This window comes from Synchiropus splendidus, chromosome 7, assembly GCF_027744825.2.
Source record: "Synchiropus splendidus isolate RoL2022-P1 chromosome 7, RoL_Sspl_1.0, whole genome shotgun sequence".
Taxonomy (NCBI): Eukaryota; Metazoa; Chordata; class Actinopteri; order Syngnathiformes; family Callionymidae; genus Synchiropus; species Synchiropus splendidus.
In genome coordinates this window covers 25,178,765-25,198,034 of record NC_071340.1, presented here as the reverse complement: position 1 = coordinate 25,198,034, position 19,270 = coordinate 25,178,765, and the positions used below count along the sequence as shown (strand labels likewise).

At 42.9% G+C, this 19,270-nt stretch overlaps 1 protein-coding gene across 1 annotated transcript in view; it reads left to right on the top strand.

Annotated features, from left to right (window-relative positions):
* The first annotated feature begins 4,926 nt into the window (after positions 1 to 4,926).
* dock5 (dedicator of cytokinesis 5) overlaps positions 4,927 to 19,270 on the top strand; it is a 69,281-nt gene continuing 54,937 nt past the window's right edge. Inside the window, exons 1-8 of the mRNA XM_053870241.1 lie at positions 4,927 to 5,105; positions 13,268 to 13,351; positions 13,562 to 13,602; positions 13,677 to 13,732; positions 15,816 to 15,912; positions 16,008 to 16,156; positions 16,256 to 16,391; positions 16,468 to 16,625. Of these exons, the coding sequence (XP_053726216.1) occupies positions 5,063 to 5,105; positions 13,268 to 13,351; positions 13,562 to 13,602; positions 13,677 to 13,732; positions 15,816 to 15,912; positions 16,008 to 16,156; positions 16,256 to 16,391; positions 16,468 to 16,625 (764 nt within the window). The 5' untranslated portion in view covers positions 4,927 to 5,062. The remainder of the gene's footprint in view (positions 5,106 to 13,267; positions 13,352 to 13,561; positions 13,603 to 13,676; positions 13,733 to 15,815; positions 15,913 to 16,007; positions 16,157 to 16,255; positions 16,392 to 16,467; positions 16,626 to 19,270) is intronic.

Sequence of the window (19,270 nt, the reverse complement as noted above, 5' to 3'; positions counted from 1 at the left end):
CAATTCCAGATTCACTTCATCTTCAGCTGGGGACCCGTTGATAGTGCGAGAGGGAGCTAAACACTGTCATTTTGGAAATAGAGAAATAAATCCACCTGACTTGGAAGCTATGATTTTTAGGCACACACACACACACTCCCACATTTGTTTGTTTTGCTGTCCTTATGAGGACCTCTCATTGACATAACCCTTTCCCCAGCTGCAACCGAATGAACCAAACTTACACCCAATAATAAGGACCCAGTTATTTTGACACTTTCACCCTCAAAACCCTCAAGACCTGCCAAAATGTCCGCATCAAGCATACTGTTCTCATAAGACCAGCGTCTTGTCAAAGATATGTCCACACAAGAATCAGAATCAGAATCAAATTTATTGCCATGGTCAGTGGGGAGCCCACTAACTAGGAAAGTGTTTTGGAATAACGTGCAGTCAAAACGTAAATAAATAATAAAATAAAATAAAATAGAATAACAACAAGGCTGTTCACGAATTCAACAGTCTGATGGCCGAGGGGAAGAAGCTGTTCCTGTGATGGAAGGTTCTGGTCTGGATGGACCGTAGCCTCCTGCCAGAGGGAAGAGGAACAAACAGTCCATGTCCAGGGTGAGAAGGAGCGGCTCTGATCCCACCTGCACGTCTCTGGGTCCTGGAGACATACAGGTCCTGAAGAGGTGGCAGGCTGCAACGTTCACCTTCTCAGCAGAACGTATGATGCGCTGCAGTCTGCTCTTGTCCCTGGAGGTGGCGCTGCTGTACCAGACAGTGATGGAGGAGGTGAGGATGGACTGGATGATGGCCGTGTAGAACTCCACCAGCAACTTTGTCGGCAGTCGTAGTTTTCATAGCTGCCTCAGGAAGAACATTCTCTGCTGGACCTTCCTGATGAGGGACCTGATGGTTGGCTCCCATTTGAGGTCCTCAGTGACGGTGGTTCCTGGGAAGCAGAAGGATTTTTTTGAAAGGACTTCTCATTGACATGATGCTTTCCACAGCCTCCAAAACACATGACTAACCTGAACCAAGACTCTCAACCAAACTGAAACCTATTTCTAATGACCTTGTTATTTTGCAGACTTCATCCTCAAATCGAGGCTTTACCTTATGGGGTCTGGCAAAAAGGCATAAGGGCACCACAAGGAGGTGTTTTCCCCAAAATCGGTCTCATTGACATAAAGCTTTCTCTAGCTTCTCACTCTAAACCTAATCATCCAAAATAAATGCATCAACTTAACCATTACCCTTAACCAAACGTAGCCATTATTATTATGATAACTCCGTCATTATAATGTTTTGATCCTCAAACTGAGGATTAAAGAAGTGAGGACCTCACTTCCCAAAAATGTCCTCACCCTGTTGGTTGATTCTCACATAGATAGTAGCACAGAAACACAGCCACCCAGATAATACTGAGTGATAAAGGCCTAATTTAGAGTCTTTTCCTGCACATCTCCAGCCCCGCCCAGTCTGTTTCATATACTGCACAGAGGCGTTGCATCCACAGCGAGTCCAGAGATTTTCAAATGATTTAGACACTTGCTAAATGAGTCCATTGGAAAACATTCCTCACCCATGCTGCATTCGTTGTGCAGGTTCTTTAATTTCTGAACTGTCTCTTTGACCATTCATATCAAGTGACAATGGTTGATCCGATTGCATTCTAACCGAGCCCAAAGTCACATAGACATGTCGACGTTTCTTGTGTATCAAATGTTTAGTTCCAAAAGTCCCCTGCTGTCAACTTCTGCCTGCGGATGCTAATCCCCTTTATGGAGTTTGCGCTGACTTTCCTTCACAGCAAAGTCAACCTATTACCTGATTCGGGCTTTAGACAGCCAGGTGGATGCTGCGGTCCAATTTGCTTCTGGCGTCATACATTTCTGGCAGCGGACCCACAAAGCCATTAGGCTTCGTGTCTGTTGTCGTCTGAGGAATAAAAACCCAGCTCCTATCAGGGCCCTCTCTCAAGCATTGTTTTCACACGCCATGCAAGTTAAGAAAACATCAGACCCTGAATTATTGCAACGGTCAAGTCAGGTCACGCTTTATTTATGTGTCCATCTCATACATATGGATGCGCAGCACGCGTCTGCAGCTCATGAAGACCAAAGCTGATAAACGCGCTCAAGCATGTTCACATCCAGATGCTAATAAAGGGCTCCAGAGTATAACAAGGTGGCTGGGAGCATCATTATTTGAACTGTCTGTCACATTTATTTGTCATGTGCCTGGGAGGCACCACACGGAGAGGCCCCGAGGCAAAGAGAAATAAACAAGAAATTGCTGTTTCAGGGACAACTCAGCAAATATATCATTAAGGGCAACAGAGTAAAGCAAACACTGTACTCACCTGCACTCTGAGGGCAGAGTCGGGTCACATCCTGCTGCCTTGTTATTGACAGCTTGTTTTATACACAACCCAGACACACACAGCACCACCTCAGTACAAGAATGAACACATGTTTTATGTATAATTTTATCAAAATATGTTAAGAATTTTATAATTAATTATTATTATAACGAAAACGTGGTTGCCTTTACAATGGCTGAGGAATATTTAAAGAAATTAGCGTTCAATCATGATCTGTAATGGCACAGAACAGTCAGGTGATGGCAATCTTGCACTCCTTTTTGTGTGCCTCGCACTGTCTTATGGGAGGGTTTGAACTTTGGGTGGCAGCTATCATCCCTGCCAAACAACCCACAACCCCAAATGATAGACGCCTTTCAATTTTATATTTGATGAAATGACTTTAGAAGTAGATGCAAATCAAGGTACCTATGAAATTACATTGTAATATTTGCTGCAACTGAGCAACTGTTGTGGAAAATAATAGAATTCCATCTGTGTTTTGCTGTGCTCAAAAATCCTTTCCTGTGCTGACATCTCTCAAGATGTGAAAATGAAGATTGATCTGTGAAAGGAAACAACAAAGGAATGGGATGCTTGAGTGTTACTGACAGCACCATTTGGCAGCAGCAGCATGAAAAACACACATAAGATAGGCAAACAAAAGGCTAAGTGACCAGGCAGAGCTCAGAGAACAGCTGTAAATAACGTCAGGAGAGATAAAAGAAGGTTTTGTGATTCACTGCCTAACATGAGATCAAACTGAACCACAGTGTTAGTCACTAGCAAGTTCTGAAATGTGGATTTGGCTATTCCAACTGCTCCTATTTTGAGAAATCAATTGTCTCACCGTGTCTTTTGATGTTGCTTTTTGTAGTTTCTTTTTGTGTGGACCTCAGTCGGAGATTCCAGTATTACCAGGTGAAATTGGATTATTCTTGTTTGTCTAATATGCCCTAAAATTCACTTCATACCGCAGCTTCATTGCGTTTTTTTTTTTCAACCCAGACCGCAACACAGTGTCTAGTAGCACCTTTCCTGCTTCATCATAGAAAATGCACCTTACTATCAAAAGGCTAGAATGAGTGTTGTATTTGATTTTATTTTGTTTGTACCACTGCTTTTTTCCCCTACAACATCTAAGCTCACAGCTGTTCCATTACACGAGCGTCTACCTCAACTATGGCTATGGCTGTCATCAGCAGTGCTGCCACTGAACTATTAAACAAGAACCTCAAAATAACGTTAAACAACCACCAAACAAAAGTCACACATCAATGAGACCTCTCCACTACAATCACATGAGGGTGTGGGGTTGCACAGTAATACCTTGACCAAAGGTATTCCATACATGCCTCCCCTCTCTATAGTAGGGAGATGGGGCCATTTCTCTTTAAAAAATCCCTGAACTTTGATGTGAATTGGGCCGCTAAATGTCGTTCTTCCAGCCTCAAATGGCCCACCAGCCACAAGTTTGACACCTCACATTTAGAATTACAGCCGCAGCCTGTGGAATAGCTCCTACTACAAAGATTACTGTAAGTACCAAGACGTTTACTGCCTCAAGTGGAGAAGTTTCTCGGGGTGTAGTTCTCATGTGAGGGGATTAGAGATTTGGAGATTGGTCGGCAAATTGGGGCAGCAGGGGCGGTATTGCAATCCCTTTGTCGCACTGTTGTCCATAAGAGAGAGCTGAGCCAGAAGGCAAAGCTCTCTATATACCGATCAATCTTCGTGCCGACCCTCACCTACGGTCATGAGCTTTGGGTCATGACTGAGAGAGCAAGGTCCCGGATACAAGCGGCTGAAATGGGTTTTCTCCGAAGGGTGGCAGACGTCTCCCTTAGAGATAGGGTGAGAAGTTCTGTCACTTGGGAGAGGCTCGGAGTAGACCAGCTGCTTCTCCACATTGAGAGGAGTCAGCTGAGGTGGTTCGGGCATCTCATCAGGATGTCCTCTGGACGCCTCCCTTTGGAGGTGTTCCAGACACGTACAGCTGGGAGGAGACCGAGGGGTCGACCCAGGTCCAGGTGGAGAGATTATATCTCTATGCTGGCCCTCCCCAAGTCGGAGCTGGTAGATGTCACTTGGGAGAAGGGCATTTGGCGTGACCTCCTGAAGCTGCTGCCCCCGCGACCCGGCAACGGATAAGCGGCCGACGATGGATGGATGTTTACTGACTACTCACATGACTTCAATATCTGCACTACTATTGGAACTACTGCCAGAACTTATTTTATTTTCTTATTAAATGTTACCACAATAACAAAAAGTAAAAATAAGAATGAAAAACTAAAACTAAAAATGCTCGCTCTCGCTTCCTAGACATGCGCAGTATGGAAGTTAACTGTTCTCACTTGGGAGTGTGCAAGTCAATCTCACCGTAAATTCAAACAATAAAATGTACGTATGACGCGACTGCAGCAGTTAATGTGCATCTCCTTAAAAAACAAAGGAGTTTTCAAAGTTTTTATGTGGAAAGAGGAAGGGGGGGTGGAGGACTGATGCTGTGGGAAGCACGGACGGTGTCAGTGGGAGTTGTTGTTGTGGGGGCAGCCAGGAAGGATCACGCCTCCTCCCCCTTCCCTCCACTCCCACAAGTCATGATGGCGGAACTGTGACTGTAGACTGCGGGACGTCCACAAGTATCGCCGTCCGCCCTCACTCCATGCCAAGACCCAAAACGGTGAACGCTCTATTCAGAGGAATACTATGACCCGCTGGATTCCCACTAAAAAAGAAAAGTACGGAGTCGGTAAGTTCACCCAGCAAGTGTTGGGAAACTCCTCGTAAACTTGTGTGAAGAAGTCAAGTTGAGAAGCAGAGGTTTCCATGAGATACGGTCAGGTTTGCGCTGACATGGTTGAAGGAAGGAGCTTTTTCGCTCTTATCTCTGTCACAAGAACGTGCTGGTGGATTAATGGACTGCAGCCAAGAGTTCAAGAGCATTTTTTCACGCTTAATCTCACCGGGCTCGTTAGGGTTACAGATGAATGCCCGTTTTGTCGAAAGGGTCCCTGAAGCACACCTCAAGGAGCCCAGTAAGGGCCCCACATGGGAGCCCGAGTGACTTCCCTCTGTGCCAGTGAGATAAAAGAATTCCACTGGTACAGTCAAGTTGCACGCTACTGTTTCAGGGTGTAGTGAACTCGGGCTTTTATCTGTCTGTGTGTGCGCGCGCGCATGCCATCCACTAGTCCTCCACACCCTCCAGGCAAAGCCACTCAATTGTTGTCTTTGAGAAATCTCTCTGGTCCACTGTAATGACTTTATTGCCAGCTCAGGTTGGCTGGTCATTGCTCACACACTGACTCACAGATATTTCCTCACACTATCCCGTACTCACTGTCTCCTTGTTTCCCCGTCGCAGGTGGGTTTAAAAGGATGGAGCCAGCCATTTCACTAAAGAATATTTTTTTTAACAAGTGCAGGAATGAAATCGCTTTGTCTGGGAGTGAGAGTGGGTGGAAGGGTTTTTATCGCATGTGTGGAAGGGGTACCTCGCGGCACAAATACTCGATTGTGTATGACCTTGCTGTAAACAGCTGATGTGAGGAATTTTTCAACGCTAATCCTTTTAGGTGCCGGTTTGACTTAACGCTGCTGTCAATCTTCTACTGTTCACTTCTTAGCAAGACTTCTTAAAAGTCCTGGCTGACCCTGTACCTCATATTAGGCGTCACTCCAATTAAGAGTCCACCAGGTGGAATCACTAGTATTTCGCCCACATTTTTCATTGTTGTGGCACAACTATATTATGTAGGTTTCAGAGAATGATTTCTTAATGGTGTATTGTCTGGCTCTTCAGTGCTACCAACCATTATTGGGGTGTAAGTCTATTAAATCGTGCTCAGTAGCAACTGTCTGTTGGCACTTCAGCCTGGTCCTACAGGAGTGAACCTATATTGATTTTTATTTGTCTTCTGACCTGTAACCTTACTGGGTCGGGTCAACAGATTGATTGCATTTGCTGTTTATTTATTTATTTTTTGTCCTCCTGGATACAACCTTGGTATTGACTCAAGACTGTGTGGCCTCATCTTTCTGACTTATCTACTGAATAAGACATATGTATTTGCACCTTAAAAACACTTTAGTTGTGTGTAGTTCTGTGTCGTTGTGGGGTTATTTTTCTAGCTGTCCTCAATAAGCATCCAAAAGCTTCCCAGTTGCTGTGTTGTGTCGCTTCGCAGCTTAGCATTGCTAAATAATGCGCTGTATTTCCGCCTCATTTCAGCTGGTTTATTCCATTCCCAGTAAAAATATCCTATCGGCGACGGAATAAATTGTAAATCTGAAAACGTAAACTTGACTTTTATGTTCACTTCCTTATTAGTATTCATGACATCTGAAACATTTTTTAAATTTTCATGTGGAAGACATTTAGAGGGTAGATGTGATTGGATTTGATGCTGGATTCTAAATTTAAGTTGAATTATGGAAAATCCACTGACCAACTGTTGTTGTTTGTTTTGACATACTTCATAGTCACCAGCTTTAAAGGCAGAAATGAGATGAGAAGTGTGACCAACTGGATGACTCGCAAAGATGCTAAGGACATTTCCAAGATGAGATTTAGAGGTTTTAAATGTTGTTTTTCTCTCATCACACTAGGGCTGTGTATCGGCAGATATCTAGTGGTACGGTGCGGGAGTGGTGATGTGATACACTGCGATTCAGTACACACTTTGGAAATCACAATATATAATGGACGATGAATGATATTCCTCTCATATACTTTACCTTCCTGAGTTTTGACGATAAATACCAATAGTGTAACAAACTCCAACACAGTCAGTGTGAAACTGTCAAAATAATCATGAAGAGTTATTCTTTTAGTCGTCATTCAATAACTGTTTTGTGTGTACTTTTTTATGTATTAAAAAGTCTCATGGATGACAGTTGTCTCCAGGATGTGACTCTGTCAGATCCTCATTTAAACAACTGAACTGCTTCGTATCTGTCAGACACGGAGCTGAGATGACGCATTCTAGCACGAAAAACTCAAAGCTCTTCGTCCTCCTAATGTGACACCTGTGCGCTGTGATTCAGTGGTAAGTATAGATGTGCGAAGCTTAATGTTATTTTTTGACCTGACGGTTCTTATTTTTCACACACGTTGCTTGTCACTCACAGAAATCGGAATAATTTCTCTGAGTTATTCACAAACCTGGACGGTAGAATGCTAATAAAGCCAATCAAAAGTTCTTTGAGTGAATAATTCAACCACTATAAATGGATGGGGACACGCTGGTCACAATTCTGTCCCTTTTAACATGACGAATTCTACACTTATTCAAATCTTTCAGGTTTCTTGAGCTGTATTCTGGCTGTCTAGACATATGACTGGAGCTCTAAGGGTTTTCGCAGTGACATTTATAGGCTGAGACATCTTCCTTGAGAAAACAAACTTCGATGTATCTGCTTTTACCTGAAGATTTATGGTGTAGCGTCTGCACTTCTCAATTATTTGATGTCGAAATAAAGGGTCTGCAGAATGAAATGGAACAAAGGTGTGAGAATCGACCAGGCTTTGTGGTGACCTGTGAAAGAAAAGAGTCAGATGGACCGAGATTTATGGAGTGTTTGCTGTTAAGCCTGAACACAGTTCATTGTTTTCCTTCTACTAGAGGTTAGGAGTCTGAAACTGGAAATCGCTTTTGAGATAAGAAAAAAACCCTGAAACATTAAAAACAAGGAATATATACAAAGTTAATATACGACTGCATGAGGGGGAAATCCAGTTGGCTCTGTATTGTTTTGTCACACAAATCAATTATTAAGGACATGCTTGTGATTGACTGAGTCTGTATGTAACGCCAGTCAAAGGGACCACATGTAAATTTGCGCTTTCACTAGAGGTGGCATGTTGGATGGTGAACGATTCAAGCATGTTGACGACCTGCTAAATTGATCGGATCGTATGAATTGAATTTCAGCGCTGGAATTTCCGGAGCACATCGGGCAAGTGGGCCAGATCAGGGAGTGACATGCTGTCAGAGCTTGTGGCTAACGGCTAATGTGATGTCTCTCTTGAATCCTTTATTGACACTCGTAGAGCATCAAGGTTAAACACTCAAAAGGGCTACTACTGTTATGAAGCAATTGGTTATGAACAAATGGATGTTAAAGCTGGGTCTGTAAACTCCCCAAATCTAGAATAGCATTATGCCAAAGAAAGTAAATGAGGAACTGAACGCCAACTTTTACACAGCGCTAGTCAGCCTGGCTAATGATCTGTGATAGGTAACAGTAACAGTAACAGTCAGGATGTTTACCTTGTGGAAGATGTAAATCTTCTATTTCTTCTACTGTCTTCTACTTCTAATTCTCAAACGGCATTAGAAGTTGATGGTTGTTAAATCATCGTTCAATAACCAGACATTAGAATTTGATCTTTTATGTTCAATATTGTTACATTCACATTGTCATTTGCCCCTTTTTAAAATAAGTTACAGTGGTACAACACAATCCGTTCCAGACGGCCGTTGGAGAAGCAATTTGTTTGAAATCTGAATCGATTTTTCCCATTACAAGTAATGGAAAAAGAAGTAATGCGTTCCAAGCCTTAAAATAGTCTTTTGTAGCAGTGAATGTAGAGTGTCTGCTGCAGGTGGCTGTTCGTCTATGTGTGTGGCCGCTGCATGTGGGAGGGGTTGCCGAGTGAGTGACGTCTTTCCAGAAGTGAAGAGCTGCCCGGTGCGTGTCCAGCTCTGAATGTGCGCTTCTGTGTAGTTTGGCTGTGACAAAGTCATAAACCAAGTCACGCTCTGTCCCAGACTGGCCTCATCCCTGTCCCAGCTCCAGCCCACAACAGGACATCAAACCCTGGAGTGAGCGCTCCAGCACCTCCCCTGTGACACTCTACCACGGTCCAGTGCGGAGACAGGAAAGGTTTTACACCTCAATATGAAGAAAAAACAGTCAGTAAATGTAGCTATCGGGACACTTCTGCATACAGAGGCTGCGTTATACACAATAACAAAGCGTGTCGTGGGTGAGCCGATTGGTCCCTGCAAGTTATGTTTTTTTCTGGCTTTTTTCGGGGGCATTCGAGTTCTGAATTTTCGTTCGAAATCCGAAGCAAAAAAATCTTGAAATTTTTGTTCGAACTCCGATTTGTTCAAATTTCGGGACGTTCTAAAACCGAGGTATCACTGTATATGTGTTTTGGTGCACCTAAATGCTATTAAATCATATCTTTGTAAATATTAATAAGCCCACATCAAAAATTGTGATTTCATATAACAAAGTGATGAAAATAATTCTAAATGACAAAATGGCTTTTTATTGTAAGTAATGGACACACCAAACTTAAGCTTTGAATGTAGCCACTAGCTTTACATTCATGACTAGCTCCATACTATAGCGTGCATGTTAACATAGTCGTTCCTTCTTTGCTTTGCGTTTGTCAAGGTGATGGATGGGCCACAGAGCGAGGTACTCTAGTGTGGGAGAGAACCATTGTGTTTGAATGTGGGTCAGAGTTTGGCGTATATATCCTTTGATTGAAATGTGTTTGGCAGATCCTCCTGTGTCCTGTATAAATTTGTATGGAGAAGTAATAAGAAATATTTCTGATTTTAATATTGATATGCTGCAGGTGTCTGTGAAACCCCAGGCTTTTTTGTGAGGTAGAAATGTGTTGTTTTCGGTTGAAAGAAAGCAGTGTGTTTGTGTGGAATCTGAGTTTTTGTCAGCTCGGCATCACAACCTGCGCAGCTGGGTTGGTGCCACTGGCTTCCTGCCATGGTGTTTCCAGCCTCTGACTCTGTGTCAAGTTGGTAAATGGACCATTGTCACTCTCAGTAAGACCAGAGGCACGTCACTTCTCCAAAGTCGTTCTGGTTTGTGTATGCGTGCACAAATGATTTCTCAGTGAAAACAAGCAGCTTTTTAAATGACTATTGTGTGCTGATCATCTCACTCAGACCCCCACCAGGACACCACAGAGCGAGCGGTTCAGCGTCCAAAATGACTGCGGGGAGTTTTTTTTTTTTTTTTTTTTTTTTTTTTTTTTATAATGAGACTTCATTGTGCCGTCTATCTTCCTCTGGATTTGTCTCAAAATGACTTCAATCGCAGAATATTCTGCTTCAAAACCAATCAATAGGTTTCATATTTTATTGAAATCCTCTTTTTGGATGATAAAAAGCAGTTTTTTTGTGAACCTCATTTGGGCCTTGATTAGAAGTAGCGGCTCCACCAGTATTATCTCAAAAGAACTTGCAGGACACAAATGGAGAAAAAAATTGGGCGTCGCTCCTGCAACACTGGAATGTGTCTTTCTGATGGATGTTTTCATATTTGGTGACAGAATGAGGGATTTCACAGCAGGCTGTCATGCTCAGAAGTCGGTGTAGGTAATGTTTCAGCAGCACAGCATGACTCGGTTTTTCCTCTCCATTTTAGACATAAATATAGGAGGAATAAAATTGTATCTCAGTGGTACTCTTCCTCTACAAGTGTGTGTTCTGAAACGCTGCGAATACCACTCACTGATGAGGAGGTCATGGAGAGAGAAGGGCATTTATATTGAATCTTTTGTCAAGTTTTTGGTATTCAGACTGAGGTGCGATAAGCCGAGCCAGTTGAAGCGTGCTGTGAAATCTAGCCCCCAGCGCAATGCATTATCATCATGCAAGTCAGGGCAGCGCTCTGCTCATAGTTGCTCCATCTCACCATGTGAGTGACTGCCTGCTCCCTCAAGTCCTGACAAAGACCTTTAGAGGAAGATTGTTTGCTGAGGTTCCCCCCCTCTCGCCGCTTGTCTTGTCTGAGGAGTTTACATATGTGCTTTTTGATGGCTATTTTAACGCCGCTCCTCTTTGTGGTGCTGAGTTAGAAGGTCGAACATGGATAGAATAATAGTAGGTGCGAAGAAGTTAATTTCCAGGAAGGGTAGGATCACAGGTCTGCAGAGACGGGACCGGCCGGCGGTGACTGAGCAAAGGTCACGGTAATCTAGTGCCATAAGGAAGAGAACGGGTGTTAAGGCAACGTCTGTTTCAATAAGTGTTGGGCGAATCCGAAAGCTCTTGAAGGCTTGTGTTTGAGTCACACTTGTGCCTGCTGGTCTCAAGAAAGTAACAAAGGATATTGGCCCGGTTTTATTTCCTTCACTATTTAACTGCCTGTACAGCCAAATGTCATGGAAACACTGAACCCATGTTTAGGACAGAACTCATTCGGCAGTGACATGCACAGGAAAAACAAACAAATAAATACATTCCTGGCGTTCTAAATGTTTTTGACATAACCCTTTCCCTCTCTCACCCTAAACATAATTACCGTAATTTCCGGACTATAAGCCGCTACTTTTTTCTCGCGGTCTGAACCCTGCGGCTTATAAAACGATGCGGCTAATATATTGATTTTTACAGGGATATTCCAATCAATCGGCCACCGATTATGAAAGGCTGAACTCGTTGTGATCTGTGAATGCCGACCACTGCCTGTCATTGCTGGTCACAAAATCCGATCACATGTGACAGCAGCCGTTCTGATGAGGCACCGCCCGCGGTTTGTGATGCGTCTGCTCCTCCCTCCCGACTCGCCACTCGCTTGGCAACAGCGTGTCTAATGCGGAAGCTTTTTTCAGTCTGTCATGTCAAGTTTGCATCCTGCAGCACATGCACGTTAAAGGGCGTCAACGCCACGAATTCAATACGATATTTAAAACACCAGCACTTGACGGAGCACAGAGAGTTTTCTGGTGCTCATGAAAGTGAAACTACAGGAACCAGCGGTCACTCGCGACACTCGCCGGTCTGAGCGTGACGTTCAGAAAGCGAAGCATATTGCCCGAGAAATAATCATTAATTTCACCACGCCAGATGAGCAGCCTTTCTCAGGTGTCGTTTTAAGACGGAATCAACCGGGACCGAATCCGCTGCAGTCTTGTGTGTGTCAGATGCAGCGTTCGCGGTGAATCTGAAACGTTTGCAACCGTCCAGAGTGAGAACTTTCATGAAAGAGGTTGAAGACAGCTGCTTCAGCTGAGTGCTCTCCCTGTCTCTCGGAGCATCCCGAGTTTTTACAGTCTAATGAGCATGCTCTTTGCTGGCAAAAATATTGAGCTTCGTCACATCAAACCGATGACATCACGGGCGTTTTATTTACCTTTGAAGCGCTCAAATTGCGCTGTTTTCGCCCGCGTGTCCGCAGCTCTGCTGACAGAGACGATCTACTGGAGGGTGAAAACAGCGCTTTCTGAACACTTTAAATGTAAATAAGATGTGAGGAGTTCATGACTGGAGTTCAGAACATTGGCAAGATTGTTTCATGAGTCAGTCTCGACACTGGACCCCGTTTTCAAAACTAGTACTAGAGGATCGCTAGAAGTGATCCTTATGCATTTTCTGTGGCGCAGACAGCAACGGTGCACCCGCGGCTTATAGAGCGGTGCGGCTTATGTATGAACAAAATCCATTTTCCGTCTTAGATTTGGTGGGTGCGGCTAATATTCCGGTGCGCTCTATAGTCCAGAAAATACGGTATCCAAAACAAATGGCTAACCTAAACCCGGACCCTGAACCAAACTTAAATGAAATTACTGTATAATGTCCCAGTTATTAGTAATCCTCAAATTGAGGCTTAAACTTGTGGGGATCGGCAAAATATCCCAAATTATATTTTAGATTAAAATTAACTTTAAAAAATTGTCTGCTTTCCTCTGGAGAAGTATATTATTTTATTTGGGATGGTGTAGGATTAAAAAAAAAAAGATGTGAAGTAAAAATAACTCATTAGCTCATGATGGATGGACAGATTCAGTATCAGGGTTGAGAGTGCCTCCAGGGCACCGCCATGGTCTGGCTTTATAAATAATTGCGTGAAGAATTAATCAGTTTTCCCTCAATGAAACACGTTTTTTTTTAATATATATTACTGACAGGTGTATGTTTTCTCCTGCAGCCATCTATAATTATGATCCACGGGGCGAGCAGGAGCTGTGTCTTCAGGTGGGAGACACAGTCCACATACTTGAGAAACTGGAAGGTGAGCAAGACTGAACGTTCTATTTTCTTCGCTTCTGCGAGCAAGCTGACACCTGCACTTCAATGAAACGCTGAGCTACACGACAGTGCTGTTTATAATAATGGAAATAAGTCGGCGGCTCGCAGCGTTGTTCCCCTGACAGTCTGTGTCGCTTCTGCTATCCACTCTTCTTTGTCTTACATGTTCATCTATTAATTAATATTTCCTCAGGCTGGTATCGGGGCTACACGCTGCGAAGGAAATCTCACAAGGTACCTGCATTAGTGCTTCATTATATACCGAATCTGACACGTGCCTGATTACTGACAGCTCATGACTTTCCCAGGGTGTTTTTCCAGCATCCTACATCCACTTAAAGGAAGCTACCGTCGAGGGGATTGGGTAAGAACGTTATGATAGCGCCAGTGTGTGTTTTGAAACAAATGTAAACAAAACACTGAACATAGTTTTAGATATATTATCTGTCTGGAAATTGTGACTGTTATGTACTACGTTGGACTGAAATATTTCCAAACTACAGTACCCCCTCTGATGCTTAACATTATTTGGATTTTTAGACTGAAATTAATACCATAATTTCCAGACGATAAGCTGCTACTTTTTTTTTTTAAGTCTGAACCCTTGACATGGCTAATATATGGATTTTCACAGGGTAAAGAGCGTCATGCTGCCAAAATATTGAGCCTCATCACATGAAATCACAGGCGTGTTATTGACCTTAAAGCCCTAAAAATGCTCTGTTTTTGCTCGCGTGTCTGCAGCTCTGCCCACAGAGCTGATCTCCTGCAGGACTGGAGATGAGAAGCAGAAGCTGAGACGGGCTGTGGTGTCGATACTTTCGGACACGCGGGTGAAAACAGCGCATTTTGAGTGCTTTAATGTCAATAAAAGATGTGAGGCGTTCATGATTCAAGTTCAGGACATTGCCGAGTTTGTTTCATGAGTCAGTCTCCCTGCTGGACCCTGTTTTCCAAATTGATGACAAATCAAAATATTCAACTTTATTCTAGTCTACTAGTAGTCAACCCCTTTGAATTCACTGACTTCAACTGAAGGCCAGCCAATTGGTGCTAGTAGTCTTTCAATAAAAAGTGTAATGGAGATCATCTCAAGTGAATGTAGTAGTATGAAAAGCACTGTGTTTGGAAGGCTGCTGGTAATTCAGTATTTCTGGTGTCCATTACAGAACCAAGACAAAACACTAGGGGTAGGACTGCTTATTGGCAGGTATCCTCCGATACGAGACTTGTTCCGATACAGGAGGGGTGATATGATAGATTGCAATATATTGTAATGAGAGCTATCAGGGTGAAAATCAGCTAATGCAGTACAATATCATGTGCATGAAAACAAGTTCATTGTTTGACGTCAGTCCAGTTAGACTTTTAATTGAATTTCACAGGCCAACAGAGGAATGAATGGCTTCCTTCCTTCCCAAAAAAACTCCAGTGTGCAGAAAGGAAAACTAGTATTAAACATGATACAAACGCATATCTAAGTATATACATATTAAACATTGATATGGACAACTTAAAATGTCAAGACAATATCACTCAATCAAGTATTGCGATATTTTTACAAAATGAGTGATTTTTCGTGGCAGTATTAATTGCAAATATTTCACCCCAGCGTTCACATCATTTCTATAATTTTCATGCTGCATGTAAAATATAAAATATCCATATTGATTTATGGTCATTCATTTTATGTGCACCTACCAAATCAATTTTTAATGAGATCATATGCATATTTTCTGCAAAGTTGTCTCCTCCAACTACTGTATTTGTTGTGATCAACGCAGTATTGTGCCATTCATCTAGACTTTTTCATGTACTGGGGGAAGAAAATGTGAAATTACTGTATGTATTAAAGACATTTATCAAGCCTGAAAGTTATTCTGTGGATATGCTTTTTTGGCATGTCTGAAATGTGGTTCATTTGCGACAGAAACATCTTCTAAAGATAAATTTTAGCTCGAGGTGGTAAAATAACGCTAACGCTGCTGTTTAAAGAAATGAGCACTGACAACTTGGGGAACAATTAAATGTGTTGGAAGAGAATGCTGGTGTGCTGATGGAGGCATGTGCAAGAAATGTGTAGATGATGAGATGAAAGGGTAAGCAAGGCATTATTATTATTGAAATTGTTTGTGCAGAGGTGACAAGTCTGTCTTCTCCATAGATTTATTCTCATACTGGTGTAAAGTATGACAAGGGTTTGTGCTGGGGTTTTATTTGACAGCCTTAGAAAACAAAGTGTGGTACAAATGTATGTATTTTGTGAAATTATTTGATCTGAATAATTCATGCAGCTTTCAGTTTAAGAGCCTCCATATTTAAAAAATGAACACGCATTATTGTAATACTGAATTTAGTTACGTGAAAAATGAAAAACAAAATGGGCAAAACTCCAAGTTTTTATGTTTGAATAATCTTCTGACTGCTTCTTCTCTTGGGGCTGGTAGCCACCAGGAAATTATTATTCCTGCAGACTTACCTCTGGTGCAGGAGCTCGGGGCCACTCTGCGGGAATGGGCCCAGATATGGCACAAGCTGTTTGTGGTACGTACACACAAACTTCCGCTTTTTTCTTTTGTTCACGAGACATTTTTCATTATAGCCTGTAGGTCATTTGTGTATAAATCTGTACCGAACAGGCGAACCAAGCCACTCTCTTCCGGAGTGTGCAGCAGATGGCTTACAGCATCATCGAATATCGATCTCAGATACTGTCAGGAACGCTGCCCAAGGATGACCTTGTGGAGCTCAAAAAGAAAGTGACGGCCAAGATTGATTATGGAAACCGGTATGAAGCGTTTTGAGATGATACATTCTGGTTTGGTTTGCATTGGACATTGCTGTTGAGTGTTTATTTGATCTTGCAAGTCTTTGGTCTTTTGCTCAGGATTCTTGGGTTGGACCTGGTGGTGCGAGATGAAGCTGGTAACACACTGGATCCAGACCGCACAAGTACAGTCAGTCTGTTCCGAGCGCATGAAACCGCTTCGCGCAGTGTTGATGACAGGATTCAGGAGGAAAAGGTATTCAGGTTATTGATTTATGTATGCTTGTGCTGCTGACATTCTGTTCTCCCCTTGGCCTTGCTGTCCCCTGCAGACACGGCTGCAGAATCTGGAAATGCGGCGGCAGACTCTATTCAGCACGGTACACACTTACAGTCTGCTTATGAACCTAAAAAACTTTGTGTGCAACATTGGGGAGGATGCAGAGCTCCTCATGTCACTCTACGACCCGGACCAGTCTGAATTCATAAGGTGAGCCTCTTCTTTCCTCCTAGTCAGTGGCCAATACAGTTCATTCATACATTATTCATGTGGTACCCAGACTGAGTGTGGTCCTAGTACGCTAACACTGGACACACACCAAACACAGTCAGAGCACACATTGTAGTGTAGAGCACGCATTGGAGTACTCACTCCAAATCCATGCTGTTGCCTTGCAAACTGCTGCACCGACATGGTCAAGTTGGATTTGAGGGGGTCATAAATGCTGGAAGTCTGTTCAGAAAAATATTTCTTATCCTGTAAACTTTTAAAAATATGGCATTATTTGTAGACTTTGAATCACATGCTGCACTTGAAGTGTCAACGTGATGCCAGAGCCAGTGGTACAGGCACCGAGCTGTCAGACTGAAGACAGTTCACTTGGTACTAAGACACAAGAGACAAGGAGTGAAGTGATTCAGACTAGTACATTTAGTTACGCATTACATATTAAGCACTTGCATATAAACAAAATAAACAACACAAATATTTCAACAAAAATGCAATATTAATTCGCCAAAAAGAAAGGAGAATTTGTTGAATACAAAACAAGCGTGTCGCAAACAGGGATCAGACTGGCCAAGAAACCTCCCTTAAAAAGTGCCACTGATCTTGCATTGTTTGTGTCACACTGCCACTGCATTCTGTCTGGCCTCCTGCAGAATGAAATCACTCAATAAAGAAGAACAGCATGAGGAGGATTTTACAATCATTGTAATTAAGAGAGCCACCTTATGACACCATGTGGTACAGAAGTTTCTTTTGGTGTGAGCCTGGGGTAACAGTAAAATGATGAAGCAGCTGAATTGACACATGGGACAGTGGCTGAGAGGGTGATCGGTAGGGTGACCGGTCCATCGCATTAACACGTTTTCACTACTTGGAGAAGCAATTTAGTTTTCGCACCCCGCCTCAAGGAGACCCCCACTTCTGAGAAAAGTCCGAGTTTAATTGCTGCATGAAAGGGGGCTGCCTCAGCCTGTGAGGTGATCTGGGTCCCAGAGGTGTTGAGGAGATGTAGCTGCAAAAACTGTGAAACCAAAATCGAATTCTGGGGTGACAAGGCGGCACTTCCGAGAACAGTGAGATGGCAAAACAGTAACCAGAAAAGCTCAGCGCTCTTCGATTCAGTGCTTCCATGTTCTACTGGTTTATTGAAACGTTCCGTTGAAATGAATGAAGTTAAATTGGATAAAGGTTATTTTGAAACTTTAGATTTAGGATTTTATTGTTCACATTGTGGAGTAAAAGGTTTGTATCCTTAGATGTGACCTATATTGAGTCCTTTTGGAAATGGCCTCCTACCGCTGATGTTTTGGGTTGTGATGAACCTGTGATCTCAGCCATTTCTCCATCTCCATTTGGATTGTGCTTAGAGAATAATAATGTTGCAACTACTAATCAACTAATGAATTCATCTGCGACTAATTTACTACTCTATTGTAGTCGTTGCAGCCCGAGGATGCTTTTATAAATACACTGTTAAATCCAGGATGTGACTCTTGGACCTGCTTATTTGTTTTTATTTTATTTTTTCTAAAATGTCTGGATTTTCAATATTGTTGCACAGCATTACTTCAGATTGCTTTGAATCCCAGCCCACATGTCCCTGAGCACATAGTTTTTGACTTTACAGGCCAGTTTTGCTGTCCCTCTCTGGCCCTCACAGCTTTCTGTTTCACTCTCACAACTTAACTTCCGCGACACTGAACCACATGGGAGACGATGAACCGGTGTGGGCTTGCCGCCTCTGAGCCTGGAGTTCTCCTTGTTTGATGAAAGAGAAGCATCTTTCCGCCTCCACTTTGGTTCAGTCCAGGTCCTGACACGCAGCTCAGATGTGCTGGCTTTATTGAAAGGTTGAACAGATGCGATGAGGATCTCCTCTAGGCCCACTGTGGGGCGTCCCAGTCAGGTGCTTCAAAGCAGAAGGTCTGTCCGAACCTTGGATTGAAGAGGTGCTGTAGAATTGGGACAAGAGGTCGGCTGCCATCCATCCTCTTTTTAATCTCACTGATGTCCAGATTTAGTATTTGACTCTCACCACACGCAGGTCCATAAAATCAAGTCTTTTGAAACGCCATTAGATGCTATTACTGACCTGGAACCTTGGTACCTCCGCTTTCTCTGCTGCCCCTAATGTTGCTTAAGTACCACCTTCAACAAAAGTTTCAAAGTGAGGAAAATAATTACAGGAAGTTATGTGACATGCACAGGGAATAATAATTATGTCTGGAGGTTGTGCATTCTTTGTCACATCACCCCACACACACAGCTCTGATGGAGCGGCTTTACCACGGTTTTAAATTAACACCACAAGCTGGAAGGCTGCTGGTTTGAGGCCGCGCTAAGCTGCTTCTTTTCCTGCTTCGTGGAGTCCAAATGTTCAATCTATATTCTAAATTAGGGGTAAAACGGGGGCGGCTTGAATAATGAACGCCACTAAAATGACATTAAAAGACTAATCAAGTTGTTTGTGAACAGGGAAAACAGTATGGTGGGATTTAACCGAAGACTTTCATGTTAATCCTTAGTTTGGTTCATTTTTTTCCTTCACTTAAGTCGTCTTCATGTTGTAGTTTAAAGCAATGATTAAACAGTGTAATGTGTTAGCACTAACGAGACTTCTCGTTCTA